A 26,887-nucleotide genomic window follows, 5' to 3' on the forward strand; every position below is an offset into this window, starting at 1 on the left:
GATTGTTTTGCATTTTTTTAAAGAATAAGATGAAGCAAACATTGTAAAATATAACTTATTTGTTTTAACCCAGGATGCCAGAAGTCATATTTAATAAGTCATATTGGATAAACGCATCTAATAAAAGCACATGTAAGTGTGAAAATACGTATGCGTTTCATGATGAGTTTGTGTGATGAGCAAATTAGACTAGATGCAACTGGACGGGCAGTTTAAGGATGCCCATATGGCGAGGCAAAGTTTCACAGCAGCCATAAACCAATTAGCCTGTGTGCTGTAGAATCTAATGGGCTAAAGGGATACATGTGAAGTGCTCTCCTTTCTCCGCTCGCGAGGCTAAGTAGCGCGTGGGATGGAAAGATTACTGCAGATAGCCTTTTGAGTGCTTTTGATTTGGCCATCCATTGTGTCTGGTGCATTAGCTTCACCTTCCCTGCCTTCTCACACATGCGTCTGTTTGCATGTACATGCTGGAGCACAACAGATCACATGGCGCCCCAGATGTCACTCATATTTTGAATGGGATTTGCATAAGTGTTAATCTCTGTTTTATACTAGCCCTGATCTCTGCCCTTCATCGAGGCAACATGATCTAGCTGTTCACACCATCCTGTGGCTGAAAGGAGTTTTAAAATATCACGTAAAGCTTGTTTACATGTTCAGAAAATTTGTTTTGGAGTCTTGGGGTTAGAATATTTTAAAGGTAGCCTACTATGCCTCTTTTTACAAGATGTAAAATAAGTCTCTGATATCCCTACAGTGTAAATGTAAATTTCAGGTCAAAATATCGACCAAATAAATTTTTTTATAAAGCTTTGAAATCTTTTTTTTTGATCCAATTGTGTCCTTTTGGTGACTGTCACTTTAAGCTCCAGTGAGATTGTGTTCCAAGCCCTTTTTATAAAAAAGAGGCGTAGCTACAAACGCCTATGCATGAGCATAGTGGCTGATTCAAAACAGGACTAACATTGACTGTAAAAAAAAAAAAAAAAAATTATGTCAAAGAAAAGACTCAAAAGAAGGTAGCCTATGGAGACTACACTGTTCATTTGTGTGTCAAAAAACTCAACATTTATGCCTCTTAGTCAATGACTATCTTCAGCAGGTATGGTGTGAAAACTCTAATGGCGGACGGTTGCTTCTCACTCAGGGCTGTTAATGCTATGAGGGAGAGATAGTCACTACTTAATGGTGGGGCTTTTCCTCTCTAGTGGCATACACAGAGGGAGAATGTCAATCACAGTGTTTCTGCAGACTGTTTTTATCTAGTGTGATTCTAAAAATGAAAACAGAATTAACTTGCATCATAGGAAGCTGGCTATATTCACACTTTGCTGCAACACAACTGTGCTTTAATTCCTTATCAAAGTGTTTTTTTGCAAAATAGGCCTCCTTTTATAACATTTAAAGCAAAAATTGAATATTTGAGAGCAGTAGGGCTGCACGATATTAGAAAAATCTAACATTGCGATATGAGATTTTATTCCGCGATTTATATATTGCGATATGAATACAATTTCACTAGATGAGTTAAATAACTCTTTGGAAGAAATTTGAAAGAATTGGTATTTAAGAATAGATTGGGATAATTCTGTAGGAGAGTATGTATGCATAAAATACAAGGAACATTATCTACAAGAGTAGATAAATTCAATAAAGAAAAAGAGACTGCGTTTGATTGTTTTCCAACTTTATTCAGGTATACAGTAATAGAAGGATCAAATGTCAAGTTTTCGTTTTGTAAACTATTCAATCGGTATTATTTGACAAAGTTACAGATGGTACAATTTCTTAGGCCTGAATGATTTTAAAACCCTCACATGGTCTCAGGTCTCAAAAAACAATTGTAAAATGTTACATTTTAATCCAGACTCAATATTGTGTATACTTGTGATGTGACTTTTGCGAATGATCACATTGCGATATCGATGCTAAAACTATATATAATGTAAAAGCTTTTGTTTAAGTGAGGTTTAGGAGGTCAAATTAAAACTGACTTAAATTAAAAATAAGCTTAAACTTTTTTAAATATATATGTTTTTAAAATGAACAAATGAAGTGTTAGATTAGTGAGTTAAATGTTTTAAATATATATATATATATATATATATATATATATATATATATATATATATATATATATATATATATATATATATATATATAAGGAAAACTGGGTTTCTAAAGAGAAAAAGTCACAGAAATTAATAAACCTAACCCACGAACGTAAGTCCCTTTCTTTTTCCCCATGCTACGAAATACGAATGCAACAATTCCCATGATTCCACGATGCACAGCATCAAGTTACATTTTGATTTTTCTTAGTGTTCTTTTGTATAAGCAAAACTCTCTTTGGCATGGACTTATGCATGGTGTATTTTGCTTAACTGTCTTTGCGTGGCTTGTCAATATATTAGATGGCTCTAATACAGTATGTAAACTAATTAAGATGACTAGTGTTTGTGTGGGGAGAAGAGTATGTTGAAGGTAGTGTAACAGTTCTTCAGGAGTGATGTTGATGCTTTTTAGTTTGCACTTTTAAAGAATCTTAAACAAATTGTCTCTCTTTAGGAAAGTTCTTTATAACAGTTAAAAAACAAAGATTATAAGACAGTCCTGAGGAACACAATTCTAAACCTTTGGTACACATTGATCCATTTCTGTAGACCATTTGGTTCACACCTTTGCAAACTGGCACTTTGTAAACTGGTAGGTTATTTACAGTCACAAAGAGCAATATTAAAGGCATAGGCAATGTACTCGCTATTTACTACTAAAACCTTTGAGTTTCTTCTGTTGAACACAAAAGAAGATGTTTTGAAGAAGGCTGAAAACCTGTCACCTTTGACTTCCATTGTATGAAAAACAAATACATTGGAAGTTAATGGTTACTATTTAGACCACATTTCATGTTTAACAGAAGAAACTCCTAAGAGTTTGAAACAACTTAAGGATACGTAAATGATGACAGAATTTCCATTTTTGGCTAAACTATGTTTGTCTCACTCCTTGATTTATGATTTCTATTAATGGGGAAATTCTCATTGTTTTTTTTTTTTAAAACAACTAATGCTTTATCAGAATAAGCTCATTGGTTTGCACTTGAGAACTCAGCCATTCAAACACTTATACAATTTATTTTTGCTGTATAGGTGTTCAAACCCTCACCAGGTGTTTATTCAAAAAATGTTATCCATGCACCTGTGCTGCAAGCCTTTTGCTTTTAAGCTCCTCTTCATTTAAACCCAGCCTTTTGAGCATGCTTTCTCGCTGTGCATGTTGTGTTTGAGCGAGAAGGGAAATAGGTCACCCAGAAGCAGAGCGCTGACATGTGCAGTAGTGGGGAAACATTTCAGTGCAGCACATGCTCAGATGGACCATTCATAAACTCCCTCTCTGGCACAGAAGCCTGGGTCTGTGGCCCACATACACGAAAGGCGAGCGATGTTTGGCGTCACCTGGTCAGCCTCACCTAGTCTTGAGGGACGACATCTGAAAATGAGCTTCTGTGCTCTGACCACAAACCTTGAAATGAGATCCATGCCCTTTTTGTTTGTTCTCTGGCCATTTTTAGCTCCAAACATGAGTTGCGAGGATCTTGGATTTGTTGAAGGGTCTTGAGCTCCGCAGCGACCGTGTTATTAAAGTTGGTTTTGATTTAGGTGCTTGAAATGACCTTTGTTTACTGGTATTAATGAAGCAGTGTCTTGCTGGAGTTTTTGCTTTGGCTTTGAGTTGAGCTTTTGAGTTAGGCTGTTATGAAAGGTATGTTAAGACTTTTAAAGAGTGTTGGGATGTTAATGTATTTCTATTCGGATATATATATATATATATATATATATATATATATATATATATATATATATATATATATATATATATGTATAAATATATATATATATATATATATATATATATATATATATATATATATATATATATATATATATATATATATATATATATATATATATAGAATGCAATTCATACATGCAAACGATGGGTGAAGGGAAACTATCAAGTGGTTTATAAAAATAATAATAATAATTTTTATTTATATAGCGCCTTTCCAGAGCTCAAGGACACTTTACAAGGAATGCAACAAAAAGATAAACAAACATACATGAGGTCAAATATAACAAACTTGAATAACACAAACAAGACCTAAGAGAGCAGGATAGTGGTGGATCAGATTAAGTGGTCAGTTTGGTAGATCAGATGCAAAGCATTCAGAAAATAAGTGAGTCTTAAGTAAGGATTTGAATTCAGAGATATTATTAGCAGAGCGGAGTGAGTTTGGTAGAGAGTTCCAGAGTTTGGGTGCAATAACACTAAATGATCTGCCCCCCATTGAAGAGAGGCGATACCGAGGGACAGCAAGAAGGCCAGAGTCAGCAGACCGTAAAGAACGAGTTGGGGTGTGGGGGACAAGCATGTTGCAGAGATAGGTGGGTGCAAGGTTATTTAAGGATCTAAATGCAAGGAGGAGAATTTTGAATTTAATCTGGTATGCAACCGGGAGCCAATGACGATCATACAAGACATCATACATTTAATGTCTTGATAAAGAAAAAAAGCTGCATTTCAATAAATATTCTATATATACTAAATATTCGAAACTCGCATAGTGCGATCAACATGACAAAACGAAAATAATGTGAATAAATTAAAAAAATTAAAACTACAAAAAAATTTTTTATAAAGATAATATTTAATAAAAAATTGCTCATGTGCCCCCCCCCCATTTATTTATTTAAATAGTCAAAAAAAAAGATATGCTCACTAATCAACATAACTAACAACACAGCATAGACACAGTACAAACATAGTGCTTTAAAATTAAGTACATATAAACAAAGACAAAAAAATGAAAACAACATCAGTAGAATACAAGCAAAACCTGACTGCATTAGCATAATTTTGGCCACTTACAATTACATTCGGCTTTTGAAGTAATTTTTGAAAGACGCCAATTGGCGTTGAACTTGCACTCGGAACCATTTAAATGAATAAAACTATGTACATGTAGGGAGTGATCATTCTGATGTAAGGTTAACCGAAAAGTTTAGCTTTATTGGATTTTGTATAATTAGTCAATTTTTCACTATGGAGAATGAAATAAATTGTTCCATTTTCTGATTTACAAATGCGATAATTTGCTAAATTGTATAAATTATAAATTCATTCATTCATTCATTTTCTTTTCTGCTTAGTCCCTTTATTAATCTGGGGTCGCCACAGCGGAATGAACCGCCAACTTATCCAGCATATGTTTTTACGTAGCGGATGCCCTTCCAGCTGCAACCCATCGCTGGGAAACAACCATATACATTCATACGCTCTGGACAATTTAGCTTACTCAAATTCACCTGTATCGTATATCTTTGGACTCTGGGGGAAACCAGAGCACCCGGAGGAAACCCACGCGAACGCAGGAAGAACATGCAAACTCCACACAGACACGCCAGCCGAGGCTCAAACCAGCGCCCTTCTTGCTGTGAGGCGACACCACTACCGACTGCACCACTGCATCACCTTAAATCATAATTATTGTTTAAATTATTCCTTTTTAATTTCCATCCATGCATTTTTTTTGTGACAACCATTTTTTGGTAATGCTCTTTTTGACAGCCACCAACAAGATATTTATTAGATGCGTATCCTGTGTTAACTATTCCTTCGGTCTATGTCCAAAAAAATAGAATTTTACAATCAAAGGGCATCACAGATACAAAGATATTGTGTAAGGCATTGTGCATTTCTTTCCAGTATTTTTTTTTATTTTTTTTATTAGTCGTCGGTTTTTTTGATGCATCAGCACATTCAGATACAGTCTCGGTCATACAGTGGGAAAGTAAAAAAATAATAAAAGTGGGAAATATACAAACAAGTAAACATGGTAATACAGTCAAACTAGGAGCAAAAAGTATATACCATAGAAAGAAATTATTGACATAATGCCAGAAAGGTGTCCATAGCTGCCAGAAGTCTGACTTTGGATGTATTTAATAGGTGAGATGATCCTCGCGTGGAAATAACGCACATACTTGAGAAAACCACATTTTAAAGCAAGGCACCTGAAGAGATGACCACAATAAAAGTATACATTTCTTTGCCAGATAGACCAAAATTAAAAACAAATGTTTGGTGTGGGGGTCCAACACATTCTAAACTTCACCATACAACAAATACTATATAGAGAAACACTGAATTTTATCTCAAAGAGTCCTTGTAGAAAATTATGTATTTTCTTCCAAAAAGAGATGATTTTGTCACAATACCAGAAACAGGTGAAGGAACGTTCCTTTGCCTTTTTTGCAGTTAAAACAAAGATCAGAGAAGTTTCTATAGATCTTTTTCAGACGCAAGAGTGTAAGATAAACTCTGTTAATGAATTTATAATCGACTTTCCAGTATTTTTTACAAGCTATTTTGATTTCCGAATTTTCTCCAGCATATAGACAAATTTCCAGCTTGATATGATTTCTGGGAAGGTGTGATTTAAACAATCTTATTAAACTCTTCCAACTGAATTCCCTCCATTTTTGTGATTTATATATTTCCATTATTTTAGGATTTCATTGTCATAGGATGCAATGATATTTATGAACTTACATTTCTAAAAAATTTATTATTTAAAACAAATTATACTACTCCAAATATTTTAGATTTTTCTTAAAGTGTAAAAAGAACGTTTAAAAAAATCATCAAATACATTTTTGAAACCATATCAAACCAACAAATGCATTTAAATCAACTTATCATCTGCTTTTACTTAAAATATTTTCATAATGGACACTTTTTGTACTCCACAGACCCATTCATGATGCAGCAGCATGAATGGAGATGCAATACTTTTTTTTTTTTTATGACTTGGAGTTAAGCCTTAAGATCCTGCTTTCATTCACACGTCCTCTCGGTTTGAGTCTGTGTGTGTGTGCTTTCCTTTTATTCAGCAGCTCGGTGGTCTGGAGGAGTAGCAGTGCTGGGCTTGGTGCTGTGAGGGCCATGTGGTACGCCGTCTGCTTCCCCCTCACCTAACTTCCGTATGCTTCGCTCCGCATATTCAAAAGTGATCATACTTTACCTGCTCTCCTTAAAGAGCAGCAGTGACACAGGACTCAGCGGGGGTCTGGGTGTGCATGTGTTTTGGATTTTAAGCACCTCTGCTGTATTGTGGGTGAATTATACATGTGTTAGTCACTTGCTGTCACACCCTGGCACTTGGGCTGCATTCCATTCGATGCCATTTAGCCTGAGGAGCTTTTGTATAACATTATTTTTATATATGTGGTTTCGCCAAGAAAAGAACATGCATAGTTGCTGATGACAGGCTGAATTGCCGGTTCTAGCAAAGCCACATGGAGACACTTAATCTGAGGGGTGCGGAAAGCAGTCTCACCCTTTGCCTTGGATTTGGTTGTGCTGAAAGTGCTTGTGGCTTTTCGTGTTGTGTGTTCGCAGTTAGCCTGTGCCCTGCAGTGCTGGCTGTCCTGAATCTCCCTTCCCATCCTCCATCTCTCCGTCGCTCTGCCCTCCAGCAGACGTCCGCTGACCCATTTCCTGTCTGTAAGCTGAAATTTGCAAATGTGGACTTTTTAGTTTCTTTTAGATGCTGGTCTTTCCTTTTTTAAAAGTGTTTTAGTGAGGGCCATATCTATTTATGCCTGGAATTAAGAGCTGTCTCATAGGTCATTTACATGGAAAGGTTTGCAGCCAAAAATTAGAAACTTCGTGTTTTACCTGTTCATTTGCACCAGTGTTCTCAACCATGCTCCTGGAGGACAACCAACACTGCATGTTTTGGATGTCTCATAGCCAGAAAAATATGTCACATATATTCCAGAAACGTACATGTTTACACACTTTGTCTCATGGGTTTAAGTAATTAGTAACTGAGACTAACTGACACTGTGAAGCATAACCTCTCATGAGTCAGTTTTGAATGAAAGTATGACGGTCTCTTGACTACTGCGCTGTCATTAGCAAATTAGCAAAGTTTTATGAAGTGTTTTGCACATTGTAGTCTCATCCTTAGTTTGATTAGAAAGAAAACCTTTTTTACTAATGTTGTAAAGTGTTGATCTGGTCTGTTGGCATGAGGCAGCTGTCCAGTATTTCTCTGCTTGTGTTCATTGTGATTGACAGATTTGGATGTTTGCACAAAAAGATGCCTGCCTTCCTTGATTAGGAGCAAGCTTTGGTGGCTAAGATGGGATTTAGGAGCCAAAGGTTTGTGTTATTGTGATTGTATTGATCAGCAGTGCCATGTATTGCTGAACCATCTTCTGCATTTGCCTTTTAGTTGGCTCGTGGAGGCTGAAAGCTGACTTAGATCACCTCCTGCTCCATAAACAGCATTGTTTTGTGGTGCGTCAGGTGTTTCGGAGCAAGAAATGAGTTGAGAAGGACCTGAGGGCGGGTTGTGCATTAATCAGTTAATATACACTGGAATCATTAATAACCTGCAAATTTGTGGTTCTACAGACTTTTATAAGATTAAACTGCTTTGTTTCCTGGATATTTGGCAGCTCTGCGTGTTTGTGTTGACGGTTGGAGGTTTATTACTTACCTGAAGGAGAAAATATTATGAGCTTTCACTGTAATTAAGTTGGGGTATGACCACAATGTTATATAAGAGGTTGCGTAACAAACTTTACATTTTTAAAGGTTTAGTTAACCTAAATGGAAAACATCTTTTCAGAACTTGTTTATAATCAGTCACAAATTTATTATTTTATTTGTTTACCACAGGTTTTTGTCCCTGCATTAAACATTTATTCTCTCAAAACAGTTAAGAGAGTTCAGTTTTTATTTTTATTTTTTATAAATATTTCTATATTTATAATAATGTATTTTTATAAATTGTGGTTTAATCTGTCTTTATGATGGACACAATTGCTCTGTGACATTTAATTATCCTTTTATTAACATAAAGCATTAAATAACACACTTTATGGTTGGTTTTTCATTTCTTTTTTCTTTGTTTGTTTTATTTATGATTGATCCAAAAGTGGATTTACTTTTTTTTTCAAAACCAAACACCAAAGTTTCTCTGAGATTAATGTTCTGCTCTGGCTTTATTTACAGCTATTTGCCTATTGAAACAAACAAAATGTTGTATCTAAAATGTCTCTAAAAGGGATAGTTCACCCAAAAATGAAAATTTGCTCACCCTCAAGTGGTTCCAATCCTTTGAGCTTCTCACAAAAGATGTATTGAAGAAGGCTGTAGAGAACAAATTGCTATCTAATATATTAACCTTTGTGCACTGTTTAAATTTACTACCTTTTGTTATGTTCGGAATAAAAACATCCACTAAATTTAACTGTAAAAATGCGTCAGATAAATATTTTTTTTTACATTTGTTTGGCATAAATCTGTTAATCAACTTCTGTCCTGATCAAAACTACTAAATGTTTTTTAAAAAAATACAGGACTTTAACTTTTTAATTGACAAATTCATAAATTATGTCACTGATTTGGTGAAAAAACACACAAAAGGATGCATTTTCAATATAAAAAGTAGTTGTGGACTGGATTTATTTATTTATTTATCTATTATTATTATTTATTATTATTATTATTATTTTTTAAATTTTCACAGTTTTGGACGTGTGAAAAATTAGTAACAAATTTCATTTTTTTTCTCCCTAATTTACTGTTCGTGGCTGTATTTGCCTCATTGACTTCCATTATAGCCATATTTTTTTATTTCAAAGCCAGGCCACCATATAATCATGCCGTTTTAATTGTTGATGGTTTTCCCTGTTGGGAAGAGGTAAATTTTACATTTTCACTGTTGATCATCAATTGGCACCCTTAACCCTTTAGATAAGCCTTTGAACAAAAGCTTAGTTTATGGATTTTATATGGAGTTTTATGGATTATACCAACAAAGTAAAGTGTGAGGCTATATGTCTGGGAGTGTGTGAGAGTCACCTTTAAGCACTTACCTTGATGCGTCTGAGAAATAATATGCAAAATATGCACATCACTTTTCAGAACTACAGGGAGTAAACAAAAACAAAGAGTGTATTTGTGCACCGGCAAATATGCAAGTATGGACTGCCTCTGTGTGAAATGCTCGTGTTTTTGTTTTTCAATGCTAAGGCTAGTTTAATAAATGTAGACTACATAGAATATGTTGTGCTTAACAGAAAAAAATAAGTCGAAAAGCTTTGGTACAAGGGTGAGTAAATGACAGAATTTTCAGTGATGGGTGAACTATATCTTTAATATTAACTTGAAATATTAATTTCAAATAAAACTTGTCGTATTTGTTATTGTATTCATGGTTGTTGACCACCCTTTCAACGTATTTTTTTGCTTTTAAAACTTGTAATTTGTAATGCATTTTAATATGCTTTGTAAAGGAGTAAATTTTTTTTTTTTTTTTTGCAAGGTAAGAGGCATACTTAATAATGTCAGCTTTCACATCATTAAAGCATCAAAAATATTATATATAATGTCATGTTTAATTAAGAAATTATTTGGAACCACATAAGGTCAGCAAGTGATGCCGGTTTAATTTTTGAACAAACTGTTCCTTTACCTCAGCTGTTCACATAAAAAGTGCAGCAGAGGCAATTAATAATGGAAAAGGTATATACATTTGCATAGGCTAATATTTAACTAGCGCTTGCCACTGCTTTTTCTTGGGTTGCATCAACTGTATGTGTTGTGCCTCTATAAATAAACAACCCGTCTTTCCCTTCCACTCAGCCTAGTGCTGCCATGTTAGTTTTCTGTCAGGCAGGTCAGCCTGACGGTGGGAACCATAACACGGTATTCTGCTCATGTTTTCTTGAACAACAGAAACCTGAGTGATGTGCAAGGTTGTTAACTCCTCTCTGTCCATCACGCTCTGGCTGACAGATTGCACGCTGACCCTTATGTTCAAATGAACCAAGAAAGAAAGGCATACATCGGGAATGGGCAGACTTCCTCCGTAAGAATCGAGGAGGAGGAGAAATAAATAGCAAAACACATTTCCATAGACATGTCGGTGAGTGACACGTCTGCTGATGCAGTCGGTGAAAAGGGGGCTGTCCTGCCAAACTTGTCAGACAAAGCACAGGGACCCAGCATGAGATGACTGGGGTGAAGGAGAGGGGAAAAGAGCCATGAGGCCTCTGTGAACAGAAGAAAAGGCTGAGTAAGGGAAACGTGCAAGACACCAGCTGTAGAATGAAGCCAGAAAGGACATTAGTTTATCACGAAAGTGTTTTTCAGCGTTCACCTGGATCTTTTTTATTCATATGTGATGGAAAGAAGTTTTTTTATGTGTGTGTTCCCCAAAGTTGATCAAAATAATTACATTAAAAAAGTAGTTCATTTCCAGAATAGAAGTTGTCATTGTTTATTCTCCCGTCACTTGTTCCAAACCTGTATGAACACAAAAGAAGAAGAAAAGTTTTGATATCCAAATAGTTGACTTCCACTTTAGGGGGGAAATATACTATAAAAATAAGTGATAAACAATCATTCTGGGAGTGAACAACTTTAAGACTTACTGTAAAATGTTTCAAGGTATTATATATGCAATAACCTAGTAAAAACAACATTTGTTTGGTGTCATGTGATCTTTGTTTGCAATCTTTGTTGTTATTTGTTGCTCGTAGAATTATTATTTTTTTTATCAGCTTTGAAAACATGTTCCCAGTTATTGGGAGTTATTTATTGATTGTAGATGAATGCTAAATAATATGATTATGATATGTTGTATTTTTCTGTCTGGACAAAAAACTTTGTCTATGGTAATTTGAGTAGGGTTTGATAACGTGCTCCCTCGTTATATTAGAATACTGTGCAAATCTATCCAAAAGAAGATATCGGCCAGGTTGAGACATTTTGACTTCTCTTCTTAAAGTAAAATACATAAAAAAAATTCAAATGACATCAAAAAACAACATTTTTACTTCCTTTGGTAAAATGTCATTGCTGTGCTTCACCTCAGTCTGGAATGTAGTGCCAAACTTTTTTTTTTTTTTGCAGTGCAAGGGTAAATAAAGAACTGGTTGTTTAAATAGGTACAGCCTTTTCTTGACTTAAGAAACATTATGTATTTATAGGGTAATGCATTTTTGATCTGTTTGTTTGCGTTTTGATTAGTTCTGGTCGCATCAATTTTACATAACATTATTGAAAGAAATCCTTGGCTAATCAAAATCAATATTCATATCATGCTTCAGATTTAAAACTTTTAAACATTTAAAACCATTTACATAAAAAGTTTGAGAATTTAAAGTATTTATCACCACAAAGTCCACTGTCCATTAACATTTATTTAATTAGACTGTAATATGGCTATCACTGTGAGGAACTTTTTTCAGTTTTCAAAGGTGCCAACTGGCAACAAAATGGAACAAGAAGTCTAAAGCTAGTCTAGTTCTAAAGTTAAATATAACAAATTCTAATAGGGATGTAACGATTCACCTGACTCACGATTCGATATGATTCACGATTTAGTTTTTAATTTGTTTTATTTGTTTTTTATTATTCAATTTAAGGTGAAGAGCCCTTTCATTTGTTTTCTTAAATGCTGCAAAAAATAATACATTTTCTGCCATATCTAAATTGTTATAAAAAAGAAGAATAGAAACTAAAGAAGACTCATTAATATAAACAAACTAAAACTGTTACTGTACTGGGATTTTACTTTTTTTTTTTTTTAAGGAAAAAATAACATGGCATAAGCTGAGGTTTTTACACATTTACAATGTTCCCTGCTGATGAAAAACTTTTACTGGGGACTGGGTACAGAGGTGGTCAATAGACCCTCTGCTCCAAGAGACTGGCCACTGGCATAAAATACTGATTATAAAATGACTAATTGTATAGTAGAATAGAGACAGGAATTGAACATGATTATGAAGGTGGATAATTAATATTATTTTCATAATTAATCAGAACATGCATCAGTGTGCTACACTTAAGAAAAGATAATCTTAAACATTTTGAAATATTCAACAATAATAAGCAAATTATAAAAATATGCATTTAAAAAAGGAGAGGGTAAAATAATTAAATACCTGGTTCTGTAACAGAACTGCTTTCTTTTTCAGTCTGAAAAACACCTTCACACTTTCGCTATGAAAACACTGATGCACCGTGTGATCTCTGTAGTACTCGTCAAGCAAGAGGAACTGTAAATCTTCCAGTCTGTGTGGTTTGGCTAATTTATTTTTTTTTTTGCCTATAGATGTCGGTGACAGTAGTTTTTCACTGTATGCATTATATTCGTTGTTCTGTTAGTGTAAGTAAACGTCTTTTTGCAGTATTTGGAACACCACCTCTTGCTCACTGCTGATGTGCAGGTAAAGCAAGCTTGGACCTGTAAACACAGCGCCCCCTCTGTTCAAAAAAATGTATCACGATTCATTCAACATTTCTGCTGATTGGAATAGTCACACATTTGAATTGATTTTCAACCGACTAAAGGTGAATTGTTACATCCCTAAATCCTAAGCATCTTATGTAGGTAATGGCAATTTTAGAAATGACGCAACTTGATTTTCATCATGAATATTACGAAAGATGCTGGCAATGACATTGAAAAGAAAGTTGGTTTGCCACAGACTGCTGCATTAAGGGTAAATCTGCTTGATCTGAGCGATTTAGGAAAGTTATGTGGGGGTCTGAGATCTTGAAGGGGGTCAATGCTCACTCCTGCTTGGTCTTCTGCTTCTCAGCAGTCGGTGTCACATGATCACTTCTGACCTCCCCAGCACCTTTGATGATATGGTGCAATTTGGGATTAAGATCTGCTTAAGAGCTTTTGCTGCAAATGGCCTCATGAACCCACTGGACAGACCCACTTTCTTTTAGAATTGACAATGAAGGTTGTTGAAGCTATTTTAACTAAGCACTCTGCTTTGAGATCACCTTGGCGTGAAATGGAGTTTGGGAGCAGCCGTAAACCCCAGTTGTTTTCCTCTGATGTTATGGGAACAGCCAGCAGTCTTTCAAAATCGACAGACCCAGTTTTTACCTTGAGGGTTTTTCAGCTTGAATGACTAATATAATTCTGTAGAGACAGGTTGTGCATCTTTTAAAAAGATAACATCCCATCTGCTAATTTTGGATAATGCCAATAGCCACCGATAGAGGAGTTATTTTCTTTAGATCTTAGCCTGAGAAAAGGAAAGAGAGAGAGAGAAAAAAATGCTTGGCATCACACCAGAGAGCAACACAGACAGGATTATCTTGCTGTAGACATCAATCATTATGTTTTATAGACGCAGTTCTGTAGAATTAGTTTTGTTTGTGTATTCCTGATAATTACTAAGAAAGTAAATGTCTTTGTGGGTTTAGGTGTTGAAAAATGCAGACTGGTAACCTGCTGATGAAGGACAATATCTGAATCTCAACCGTTCTCTTTCACATCTCATTGACTGTCATAACACTGGTTTCCCAGTGGCCTCACAGCCTCGGCTAACAGACAGAACGCATTCCCGATCAATTCAACGTTTAGTTTCACAAGTACTGTTGTGTCAACTGTCTACAGTTGGCAGCTTGTGTGAACCACACTGCAGATTGCAATTTTTTTATTTTATTTTGCCAATCAGCATAAGGATGAGATATTACTCACCCCCCAAACTGCCATAACCATGTATTAAGCATCAGTTCTCTAGATGATGGTGTAATGTTCAAGTTAAGCTGTTTTAAATCACAAGAAACCCCTTCAATGGACAACCATTGATGTGCAAATTTTAAATATGTAATATTTTTCACAAATTACTATAATAGCCCATTTATGTGGGTCAAAGACACATTAAATTGTAAGCATTAAAACAATGAAAGCAAAACTGAAATCTTTCTTTTTATTACACTATTATTGTTCAGTGCTTCCCACACATAGACTTTACTTGGGCGGGCCACCCAGGTATATTAACAGCTGCCCAAGTATATTTGGTGGTGACGCATGAATAATACTATTATTAGTATCATCCTTTTGCACTTTTTTTTTGTATCCGCCCAAGAAAGCCAAACGTTCGCGATCGATTAATCAGTGGAGAATCTTCTCTCGCTCTGCATGTTTCCTACTGTTGTGTGCACGAGAACTGTCAACTCTCACACAGACAATCTCACATGCTCTGAAGACCCACAGAGATGCACCTTTTGCACCAAAATGTATCCGGCTGTAGTTTCTGAATATTCTAAAATGTCCAGGATTCAGCTTTTGCTTTGGCTTTTTAAAATTGCAGTTATTTGTATGCGTTTTTGCATCACCATTTCACAGCTGACTGCGTGCGCACATCCGTGAGAGAAACGTTAAATGATTACTTATTTACTAAACAACTCAGATAAACTTAACCATACTCGGAGAAAACAAAATGACATCTATACTGGCTGCAAAATATTTGTACACTATTAGAAATGGTTAATCAACAAATTTGCCTCATTTTAATAATTAACACTTTCTATTCTTGTAATTTATTATAATTTTTTGCAATATTGTCAGTTTTCATTCTTTCTGCTATTTCTTATTTGCTGTATATTTAACTGATTCAATTATATTTTATTTATTTTATTAATGTTAGCACTATATGCTTTAAACATATTTAAAATGTTTTGAGAATACTGTACAAAAATGTCATGCCAATAAAGCAACTTTAGAAAGAGAGGGAGAGAGAGAGAGAGAGAGCAGCCTTTACCAGTCATTGTCAGTATTTAATTGTGTAAATGTGTGAATGTATATTTTTTCAGTTTTTAAATTCATTGCACTAATATTATTGTGATATAATAATAGTAATATTAAAATGTTTATATGATTTATCTTCAATATAGTTTGTAACGTAATATTTTCTGCCTTCTAGTAGAGATATTATATGAGAGATTTGATTTGTTTACCAAATACATGGATCTAATTGGATTTGCATTGTAAAATTAAATAAAAGTTGAAAATGTATCATTTATTATTTCATATATTAAGTTTTTAGTTATGATACTCCTAAAATCATTCCGCATAAATTCACAGATTAGTTCCAAAATTCTCAGCAGAAATAGCAAATAATGTCCACAGATTATTATTATTATTATTATTATTATTATTATACATTTTTACCAGTATTTACTGAAGATAGCTGCTGAAGTGAAATTCAGTGTAACAATAGTTTATAAAGCAAGTAATCTTTTCAGTTCTATAAAAGATATAGTGTAGCCCCCAAATATTAATTGCTTTAAATCCTTGTACTTTGACACTGTCTGTCAAACCACAATCTATTTGTCAGTAAAAAAAAAAAAAAAGATTTTTAAATAAAATCAAATTTGAATATTTATTCTTTTAGATATTTTAATAAGGTTCAGGTCAGAGTGTGTTTTAGATGTGTATATATTTACACTTAATGGCAAGGCAAGTTTATTTATACATTTATATATATTTAAAGTGCTTTACATAAACAAGAATAAAAGAAACAAGTAAACACAAATAATACAAATAATTAAAATGACTATAAAATAGATAAAAATGTGTTATAAAAGAGTAAAAAAAGAAAAGAATAACATAATAGTGCAATCTGTCGGACGTACAAGTGCTCATTCAGTAAAGGCACAGCTAAACTGATGCATTTCAATTTTTTATTTGAATGTATGTAACCATGCAAGTTATTTGTTTATTTATTTTCTGCATATTCTGACAATTGTTGCACAAGTTGTTTTATACTTTTATGAATTCAGTATGCTAACGCAGTATCACATGTATAACATAACATTGTAGTACTGTAAGTAAATGGTCCTTACTAAATTATATAAAGTCACTAAAATATGAAATGTCCCTCAGTGTCAAAATAAAATCTTTTAACGTCTTAGCTGGAAGTTATATTGTAATGTAAAGTGGAATTTTAGCCATTTATTAAAATTTTTATTTAAAATATACACTTAGTTTAGGATTGGCCAAAACATTTGCTGCTTAGCCATTAAGTGCAGGACATGTGCGGTCATGAAAATGAGCCACACTTGTGTAGAACTCCATTCATGTATGCTTATCTGATGGTTGATTCTTGTCTGAGTTTAAAATCTCACCATCTGTCAGTAGTTCCCACTGGAGTTTTCATAATAAATATAAAAACATCCATACACCTATGCACACAATGCTGTCTTTGTCCTTTTGAGCAATGTCATCTCCCAAGATATCACTCTCTTTATTGTAACCGCTTTCTGTCAGACAGAGATTGGTGATTGTGCGAAAGCTTCTGATGTTTAGGGTCACAAACTCGGCCAGGTGCCGTTTGGGTGAAGCCAGATTGAATGCCGCACACAAAATTGCCTGTCCTTTCTCCCCGTGTCGACTCTTTTATTTAACGTTTCTTTATTTAGGTGTTAGATGGAGTGTTGGATTTGAATCTCACACTTGGTTGGGTGCTGGTCATGAGAGATGGTACACAGCAACAGTTGTGTGATGGAAGACACCGGGGGTATTTGTGTTTGTGTGAGCTGAGATGCAATTAGCATGCTGCTGGAAACACTGTGCTGTTTATTAAAGTCAACATGGAATCACAGTTTATTTCCTTGATGCATATTCCTGCGGTTACTGTGAATGATTCGTCATTAAACTTTATTTATTTACTTTTTTAAAATTGCACATTTATTTGCTCGGCCTGTGAAACAACGCTCCTTCATTTGAACTCTTCCTACACAGCATAACAGGACATTATTGATCTGCCACAACATGTCACAAATACTTTTATGCTGTCAAAGTATTATTGTTGTCTGTGTATGTACTTTTGCTAACAATAAATTATTTTTCTTTTAGGACCCTGCAGGAATTTTTGAGCTGGTGGAGCTGGTGGGCAATGGCACGTATGGTCAGGTGTATAAGGTAAGCAACATGCATTCTTTTGCTTTTTCGTTGCATAGTTTTTTCCACCACGGTTGAGATTTTGAGCTTTGGAAGTAATAAATAGACACGTTTGTGTTGTATATCTGATTGTTTGTCCATGTTTAAAGGGATTATTCTCTAAAAAAATGAAAAATCTGTGATCATTTACTCTCCCTTCTTTCTTCTGTTAAACACAAAATAAGATATACAAAGAATGCTGAAAACCTGTAACCACTGACTACTTTTGTATGTGGATGCCAATGGTTACAGGTAAGAATGCACAATTTTGGCTAAAATGAGAATCATTATTTTGTTTTTACTAAAAATAAAAATCATTATTTTCTCTCGATTACGGTAAAATAAAAGTTAATATGATTATTATTATTATTATTATTATTAAGATCTACTGTTAAATTGCTAAATTTTGTATAGACTTGGAAAGGTGGACTTGAATAAACTTTAAATTTAGTCCTGGTCAATTATGCACATTAAACTGATTACATCAGCATACTATTATTCATAATTCTCAAGTTGATTTATTATGTTTGAGACGTATGCATAAAATCTGTCACTGACAATATTATTAGATCAACTTTTTTCACTGGTAAAATTTGTCATTATCAGATTCTCCCTTGCATTACATACAACATTATATAGGCTAGAGTAGTTATGCTGACACGCTGTTAAACGTTTATTCTCATTTACAACATTTGTGCTTGCCATGAAAGAAACAAGCATATCAAATGCTTGTCATAATCATAACTTAAAAATAGGATATGTTTATTTAAATAATGTGCGTGATTTCAGTTTCACTTTCACTACTGGGTGCAGTTCATGTCAGGGCTGCCATCACTCATGCATTGAAATCATACTTCCCGCGCGGCTCCCAGACGATCATTCTGTGCAACAATCTGAACCTTAATAACAACTTTATTACCTGTTATTCACAGCCTATGCAGGTTCTGTTCACTAAAGTAGATGTCATTTGCGGGAATGCATAAACATCCTCTCTGTAGTAAACAAACTTTAACAAAATGTCGCTGCTTAAAACTTATAAATACTTTATGTGAGTCTTTTAACTCCATTTGGAGGCTGAGCAATGTATATATTAACAATGGCGGCCGCTATTATGCTTCTCTCCTAAAATTGAAAATATAATTGGCTGAATCGTAGAGATGCTGGATTAAGATCATGTGGGGGGGTCGAATAAAGATCTTTTTTTTTTGATTATTCGTGCAGCCCTAGTTACAGGCTTTCAACTTCCTTCACATTTATTATATTCTGTTCTACTGAAAAAGAAACTCCATAAAAATTTGGAGTCACTTGAAAGTGAGTAAACAGAAAACTTAAATTTTTACTTTAACTATTACTTGTGTGAATACTAATGGATATTTTATTTCATCAATCTACATTTCTTTCCAAACCATTGTGATTGTGGACAATGCCATTTTGGAAAAGTAAGTGCAGTGGACTGACAAGATGCCTATTTTTTTAAATAAACAACAGGGCATATGGTCTGTATAAGGCTTACTAGAGGACATGCGACCCCAATATCTCAGTTTGTGATTGTTTTAAAAGGTAGAAGAAATTGACACTGTAGGCACTTTCTGTTGTATTGAACAGACATTGACACCATAGGCTTAGAAGAGAGCAGCATCAACATTCTTCTTAACATCTCTTTTTTTTGTCCCATGAGAGTCCAACAGGGTGAGGATGAATTTTGGAGAAACACTAGACCTTAACTAAGCCAGACATCTTCAGATAGAGTGTTAAACCGTTCAGTCAGATCAGGTCCTTGCACAGCCCACCAGACCAGCATGTGGCCACAAATCTGCTCCCCGCTGCGGAACCAGGACATATGCTGTGGAGGAGGAGACGAGAGGGGTGGCCGTGAGATGGAGGGTGACGCAGTGAAGGGAAAGAGATGAGAGCTGGCACCGTGCCGGAGTTAGCAGATAGAGCCTAAAAGAAGTTCTTTAGTGGGTGGAATGTGATAAGAGAGTGTCTGATGTACACGCGTCTCTCTTTTTGCCTTGAAGCTGCAGACACAGACACGCACGTTTCAGATTTGTGGAGCGAGACGATCTGTGCTCAGACGGGGAGGTAAATCTCTTCCCCTCAGCTTCTTTTTAGTTACTTTGTCGGTCTCTGCTCTGTCATTCTAGTTTGCCCTTCACGTCTCGGACATATGGAAGCGGGTCTGAGTTGCTCCGGTGTGACCTGTGGAACTTGGGTCAGTGCACTGTAAGCACACTTCATCCTCTAACCTTATCCTTCAGTTGCACTTGTCTGCCCCAAATCAATCCTCACGATAACAACCCGATTCACATAAGGTCAGGTTTATAGTGAGATCAAACGCTGTGGTTGATGCCATTAATATCCTTTACTCTGAATCCATACGGCAGAGCGGATTATTTTACCCTGGCTGGTAAAAAGTGATAGACGATTCCTAGTGGATGTGAAGGTCATTGAGCTCTTTATGTTTATAGGGGTAACTGCAAAATCCCGTTTGCACATCAAGTAAAGGATTGAAAGGTAGAATGACATAATAATTCAGGGCAAGTGAGAGAGGGAATGGAATGCACTTATTTTGCCGGCATCATTATTTGCAGTCTACCCTTTGAGTAATGGTCATTTGAGAAGGGCTTGACGAATCAGGCAATAGCTTAGAAGACCACGCAGTGTCTTAGGCCAAATCCCAATTCAATCCTTCCACTCACCCCTACCTCTAGTTTTGTACATTCACGTGAAGGGGTATGGGTGTCCCAATTCTATTTAGCTTTAAGTTGTAGGGCTAAGGGGAAGGGCAAGATAGCCCTTGAAACAGAGACTTTTCAGGACCACACTCAAAAACAAGGGGTATAAAAATTTCCCAGAATACAACATCTAAAACGGCAGAATTGCTGCAGATGGAAGGAGATGTACAAATTAGATTTTTTTTTGTCATTATTATGATTTTTTTTACAACAAACAAGCTTATGTTTTAATCGAATGGCGTTCGTATTTTACCGTCATGGTTTAAAAAAACCCAGATAATAACCCCCTAATGTATTTTCGTGTGTTTAGATGAATATGGCCCTGGTGTAAATGCAATTACAAGCTTATTGCCACATTATATCATGACAACATGATATCATTACCTTCAGTAATTTCGTAAAGATAAATACTAAAAAAATAACACAATTGAAGTAACTACAGCAGTTGCTTCATCAAACTCTTATGAGAGATAAGGAGATGAGAGATAAGAGATTACGATGACATACAGTGACGTGTACAGATGTGGTAGGGCTGTCCCATTTCTTAGGGGTAAAATTTGAAGCCCCTCCCCCTCACACTCTTATTTAAGGGCCAGGGGGACAGGGTAGGGGTAAAAAATAGAATTGAGATTAAAAAGTTTTAAAAGTTGAAAAAAATGAAATTTAAGGACCTTAAAAAGTATTAAAGTCTTAAATTCTATTTTACAATGTATTAAAGTTAGTATAACTTTGTATGAATATTAATTAAATAATCGTAGTGTATAATAATATTGGGTTGCTGTGCAGTTTATGAAATTGATAAATTCCTGCTAGATTTGACCTCACTGCTTTGTTTACTGCAGTAACTAAGGCAACATCATATTTTTCGCAGTTCTATAGGTGTCACCAGCTGGATTAGCATTTTTTACTCGGTATACAGCACCTAATCTGTAGTTTAACCTTGGGGTTGATGAACTTTTCAAGTCAAGTAAAACAGTAAGAAGGTCTGGTAATAACTTTTATGGTGCTATTGTTTTGAGATTGTGTGCGGTGTAAGAAAATAAAGAGTGGTCACTTTAGGCGTCCCAGCAGCTGGTCAGTGTAGGATCTACCTGGTAACACTTCAAACCACCCGTGAGCATCTTTCCACATCTCATTCATAATGGAGCAGCAGTTCCTCCAGTTCCTGGAAAGACTGGCCTAAGACGGATCCCTGAGGTCTGACTGTCATCACCTTTCCATTTGCTTGATTTAGGTGTAGGTCACTAATTTCATTCTGTCATGACTAGTTCACAATGTAGTACAGAAGTCACACAAATTTCCCATTGCTCCATCTCTAACTGTCAGCTATTTTTATTTTTCAAGACACACAAATTTGCTGGCGCTCCGTGTTTGGTCAGACAAGAGCTGAAATGGCTGAATTATGTGCTCTTTTTCTTACACATGGCTTCTCCAGACATTGCCACTTCATAGATGATATTATCCCTTCTTTTATTTAATTACATTTTATATAGCTCATGCACAACAATACACCAGTAATTAGTGGACTTAGAATGATGAATTGCTCTCCCATATTCAGCATTCTCAGAGTTTAAAATATGATGCAACCAAAACTAAGTATACTGTATGCAGGGCTTGACATTAACTTTTCTGATCACCTGCCATTGTGGCTCGTAGTTTTCCAATGTTACTAGTTCCACTGACCATTTTCACTAGCGACAATGTGTCAAAACAAGCAAAATATAACTTTTTAACCAACAAAAATATTTTTAAAGACAATTGACATTAAAAAAAGTAATCTCATGTATCTAAAACTATACACGGTAGTCTGTCCAGGCTAAAGGTCATAGATCACTAGTTAACTAGATAAAAATGAAGTGATCTCCTATTAAAGCAATGTTTTTGTAAAGGATGATAATTAAACCACATTGACAAAAAAAAACTGTAAGCCAAAGAAAGCAGGTGAACAACATACCGTGTATGATAATGAAAGGATAATCACACGCACACGGTTAATGTACCGACCCATTACTAATCAGTTCAAACAATGGTTAAAGCAAAAGCAGCAACCGCTGCTGCTTACAAAAATCTGGAGCTCTTGAAAACAGCAGGACTGTGGGTGTATGAGCACAGCTTTTTTTCCAGTCTGTTTCAAAGAGAAACGGTTGCACCAGTTGCGTTTCCAGGCAAGGTTGCTTCACACAGGAAAACGGGACAGGGAGCTTTCAAGCACTAGCATGCATCACATCAGCTGTGCGTGCAACACTGTCCGCATTGAGCAAGGATCACCTGTGTCTCACCGTGTGCGTGATCATCCTCTCATTCGGGATTCACCTGCTTTCTTTTGCTCGCACGAAGACATATCACTCATGCTGCTTCTCAATTCTAAGATCACATTTGCATGTTTATTGACACAGTCTTAAACTAAAGTTGTAATCTTTATTGACGAGCCAGCACTGGCACTTTAAAAATTATTTTCAACCAGCCAAAGTGGCTTATAGGGGTGTCTGTCTAACCCGCCACAGGTGAAATCTACCTGCATTTGTCATGTTGGCGGGTGTTAATGTCAAGCCCTGACTGTATGTATATTTTACAGAACTGATAGCAACAACAATTACTTTAAGTGGTTTTGTTTTTAAAGTCTTCTTTTGCAATGCAGTCAGATTCATTTGCTGTAAATAATGTTAGATTTTCAACCTGCAAATACAGGATTTCAGTTAGGCATGGGTTGGTATAAGATTCTGACGGTATGATAACCTTGGATAAAAATATCACGGTTTTACGGCATCACGGTATTGTGATTACTGCTCTAAAATATATTCTTTTTATTCTAACTACATTTCCCCTCCATTAAACACAATAGATTTTATTTGAAGAAACATTTTAAATATTTTAGGACAGCAAAAATGTCAGGCTACATGATTAGTAAATATTTTTTAGATAAATAAATTATTATCTCTGGATACAAGTAAGCCACTGCACTGTACTTGGATGTTGGTTTATAAACTAAATGAAATGGGCATAAAAAATGTAAAAAAAAAAAAAAAAACTGTAAGAACGCTATACCAGAAAATGTTAGCGGTTCTAAAACCTTGACTTTCTAAACCACAGTAAAGCTTGAAACTAGTTATTGTCCGATGCCTAATCTCAACAATTATTCATCCTTGCTGATCACTTTTAGCTATTAGGATTCTTGCATTAGGGTGCATTTTGAAACACAGATCAAACCCTTTTGCATAGAGGGAGTCTTTGAAAGCATGGACACAGAAAAAGGGCCTAAAGGGGAATGGAGTTTTACTTGGTCTCGTGGTACTTGTTTGTATCATGGATATTTTCAGCTCTCCTTGAGACAGCGCTTGTTTTGTTGCAGGAGTAGTTGCACTCTTTTCTTTATTCAACCCTATACTGGACGAACACAGGCAGGATGTGGGCACTCCTAAAAGTGCATCAGTAGCGGCAGGGGCTCATCTGAGAGCAGACTCCTGGTGCTCAAGTTATTTTAGATGACATTGACCTATTTTTGGCTCTGCTGCTGAATAAAAATAGCTCTATTTAAATGTCTCCTTGTGCAGCAGAGACACCTTGTCTGAGCTGAAACACCTGCGTTATAAACCTGCACAGAAAAGCACTCACCTCATTCCTCTCAGACTCTTTCTTTTTTTTTTTGTCTTTTCTCTGTTTTCATGTCCTTCTACTTCTGAAGTGAATATCATTTTGATGGTTTAAAGTTCATGTTCATAAATTTTATACATGCATCAGAAGGTGAAATGCATATAAATAAGGTATCATATATGGGTTTTTGAATTTTTGTGGGAAAATGGCTTCATACTTTTACTGATTTAAATTATAGTTGTTGTTGTTGTTGTTGTTGTTGTTATTACATCAACGCACATGAGCAAAATTCTGAAGACACCAAAACAAAACACAAGTCTCTTGAAGCAATATTCTAAATCAACACTATCAAAATCAGCTTTCAAAATTGGCATTCGTCTCCTCCTAAAAATCAATGTCAATATTTCTGTCACAATATGTAGAAATCATGTAAAAGCCTGCATGTTGTTTAGTTCTGGTGTGTTGTGACATCTGTAAATCTTAAGTCATTGTAATGCCGTGAATTCCAACCCACACCTTTTTCCATGCAAGCAGTGCATTTTCTGAACTAACTCTCACAGTATGATTTAATCTTATTGACAGTCTCGTTCACTGTTTACTGTCTGATACTGTTTGCAGAAAATCGGTTAAGTTCAACAGCTATTTGTGTTAAACAAGGAAGCATGACATGCAGAGACTTGGTTTGAGAATTTAATTTGACACCCATTTTGAACACTCTAGATAATATTTCAGCTTCAACCCTTAGAAGTAGGGCTGCACGATATTGGAAAAATCTGATATCGCAATATTTTATTTTTCTCCAATGAATATTTGATATGCATACAGTTTCATAAGATGGTTTGAATAGCTCTATATTGGCATTTTTGGCATCAAGGAGTCTTTCTGTATTCAGGTACAGAACATGAATTTAAAAAATGCTTTTCTCACTTTGTTTTCGTCTCATTTCTAGGCAAGGCAAACTTTATTTATAGAGCACAATTTTATACAGCCGCAATTGATCCAAAGTGCTTTACAATGAAGTAAAATATTTAATTAAATAAAAGTTGTATTACAAATGTAAGAAAGGGAAATATATATGAATATAAAATACAGCTAAGAAATTACATGTATGAGTCATTCAAAGGCAAGGGAGTAAAATTAAGTCTAAGTTAGATTTAAAAGTCCAAAAGTCTACACAAAATACTCTTAGGTCAAGTAAAAAAAAGCGTTTTTTTTTTTGTTTTTTTTTGTTAGAATTTTGTGTTTTTCCTTAAAACAATTAAACTTCTCTATGGGAGAAGTAAAATAGTCTTGTTTTTGCTTTAAAATATAGATATTTGGGCTAGAAACAAGACAAAAATTTAAGAAAAAAGTTTTTTCCAGGATAAATAAATAGAATTAACCTTTGTTACACCTCTAAACATCATAATTTTTTGTTCCCAAAAGTTTTAACCTTTCTTGAAATCCTCAGTCACTTAGTCACAAACTAGAATTCAGACTCAGCAATGCATATCTTGCGACGTGAATATTGCGGATGTGCACATTGTGATATTGATGCTGAAACCATACATTGTGCAGCCCTACTTTGAAGAACTATATAAGGTAACTTCATTGACATTGATTACAATGTACTGTACATTGTAAGTAATGAGCTAAAAAGCTTTTATAATAGACCCCAGTAACAACACAGGGTCATTTCAGTTGCTGTAGTATTTCAATGAGTACCATATAAAGGTGTATTTTTAGTGTTTTTTTTATCACTAGGTTATAATACATTTTTACAAAGCTTCTTCATTACATGCATAAAATCCTTTGAAACGGGTCAGAATAACGCCTGATGCAGTTGAAATAAGCCACGTCATGTTGCATTGACTCATGGTATGAAATCATTTTAAAGCTCAATGGATGGGCCTGGGTGGAGCCGACATTACCAGAACTCAATGCTTTGGCCCTGTTGGTGCATTCTGCACTTTTATGCCAGATTAAATACTACATCTGTGCTGTTGTTGTTGCGGATGGTGACTCAGACTCTTTCTGAGTCTGTATGCCTTGGTTGGTTTCGATTCTGTCGGGTGACTCTTGCTGTAAGCGTGACTGAGAGACAGCAGTCTTGATTCCACAACACTGACGGCATGCTTCATTGAATAATTGGTATGGTTTATACAAACACAGGAGCAAATGTCGGTTTTCATTCTGTTCCAGCCAATTAAATTTCAAAATGAAAGTCTTAAAAATCATTGTGCAAAAAATAATTAGCGTCTTTTTGTCTGTCTGTCTACGTATCTGACTATCTCCTAGTATCTCAAATTGTAATATTGTATATTGTAATACATTTAATTAACCTATCTGAAATTTCGTTGTAATTTTATTTACATGCATTAAGCTTTTTAAGTGGAAATTTTAATTACAATAATAATACTAATATTAGCATTGCTAGGATAATAGGTAAAATGAATGACATGTAACAAGTAAACATCTATTTCCCTAGTGTACTGCTTTCAAAATATAGAGTTATTTAAATAAATTGAACATGTTAAAACAATAGTGTATATATATGGTAGTATTTAATATTCTATGTTCATTAATCACAGCATCTGTGGTTTCTTACTGTGTAATAGTGTATATGCATTAAGTGAAAATTTTATGATCCACAATAAATTGACTGGCAAAATCTGATGATTAACCGTCTTAAATAATACTGATTGGATGCACTCGGAGTTTGATCATGAATCCAACCATG

General features: G+C 35.0%; 1 protein-coding gene and 1 long non-coding RNA gene across 9 annotated transcripts in view; one reads left to right on the forward strand and one right to left on the reverse strand.

Annotated features, from left to right (window-relative positions):
- The window catches only part of tnika (TRAF2 and NCK interacting kinase a), a 159,439-nt gene that overhangs the window by 5,911 nt on the left and 126,641 nt on the right, over positions 1-26,887 (forward strand). For all 8 annotated transcript variants that reach the window (XM_005163387.5, XM_005163388.5, XM_005163390.5 and 5 more), the window contains 1 exon segment: positions 17,756-17,821. In XM_005163387.5, coding sequence (XP_005163444.1) covers positions 17,756-17,821 — 66 coding nt within the window.
- LOC141378217 (uncharacterized) lies at positions 10,401-13,338 on the reverse strand. Its single transcript, XR_012392169.1, has 3 exons — positions 13,035-13,338; positions 11,243-11,388; positions 10,401-11,135 (listed from the first exon to the last, which is right to left on the reverse strand). It is a non-coding gene; the product is annotated as an uncharacterized lncRNA (long non-coding RNA).

Source organism: Danio rerio, chromosome 2 (genome assembly GCF_049306965.1).
Source record: "Danio rerio strain Tuebingen ecotype United States chromosome 2, GRCz12tu, whole genome shotgun sequence".
NCBI lineage: Eukaryota > Metazoa > Chordata > Actinopteri > Cypriniformes > Danionidae > Danio > Danio rerio.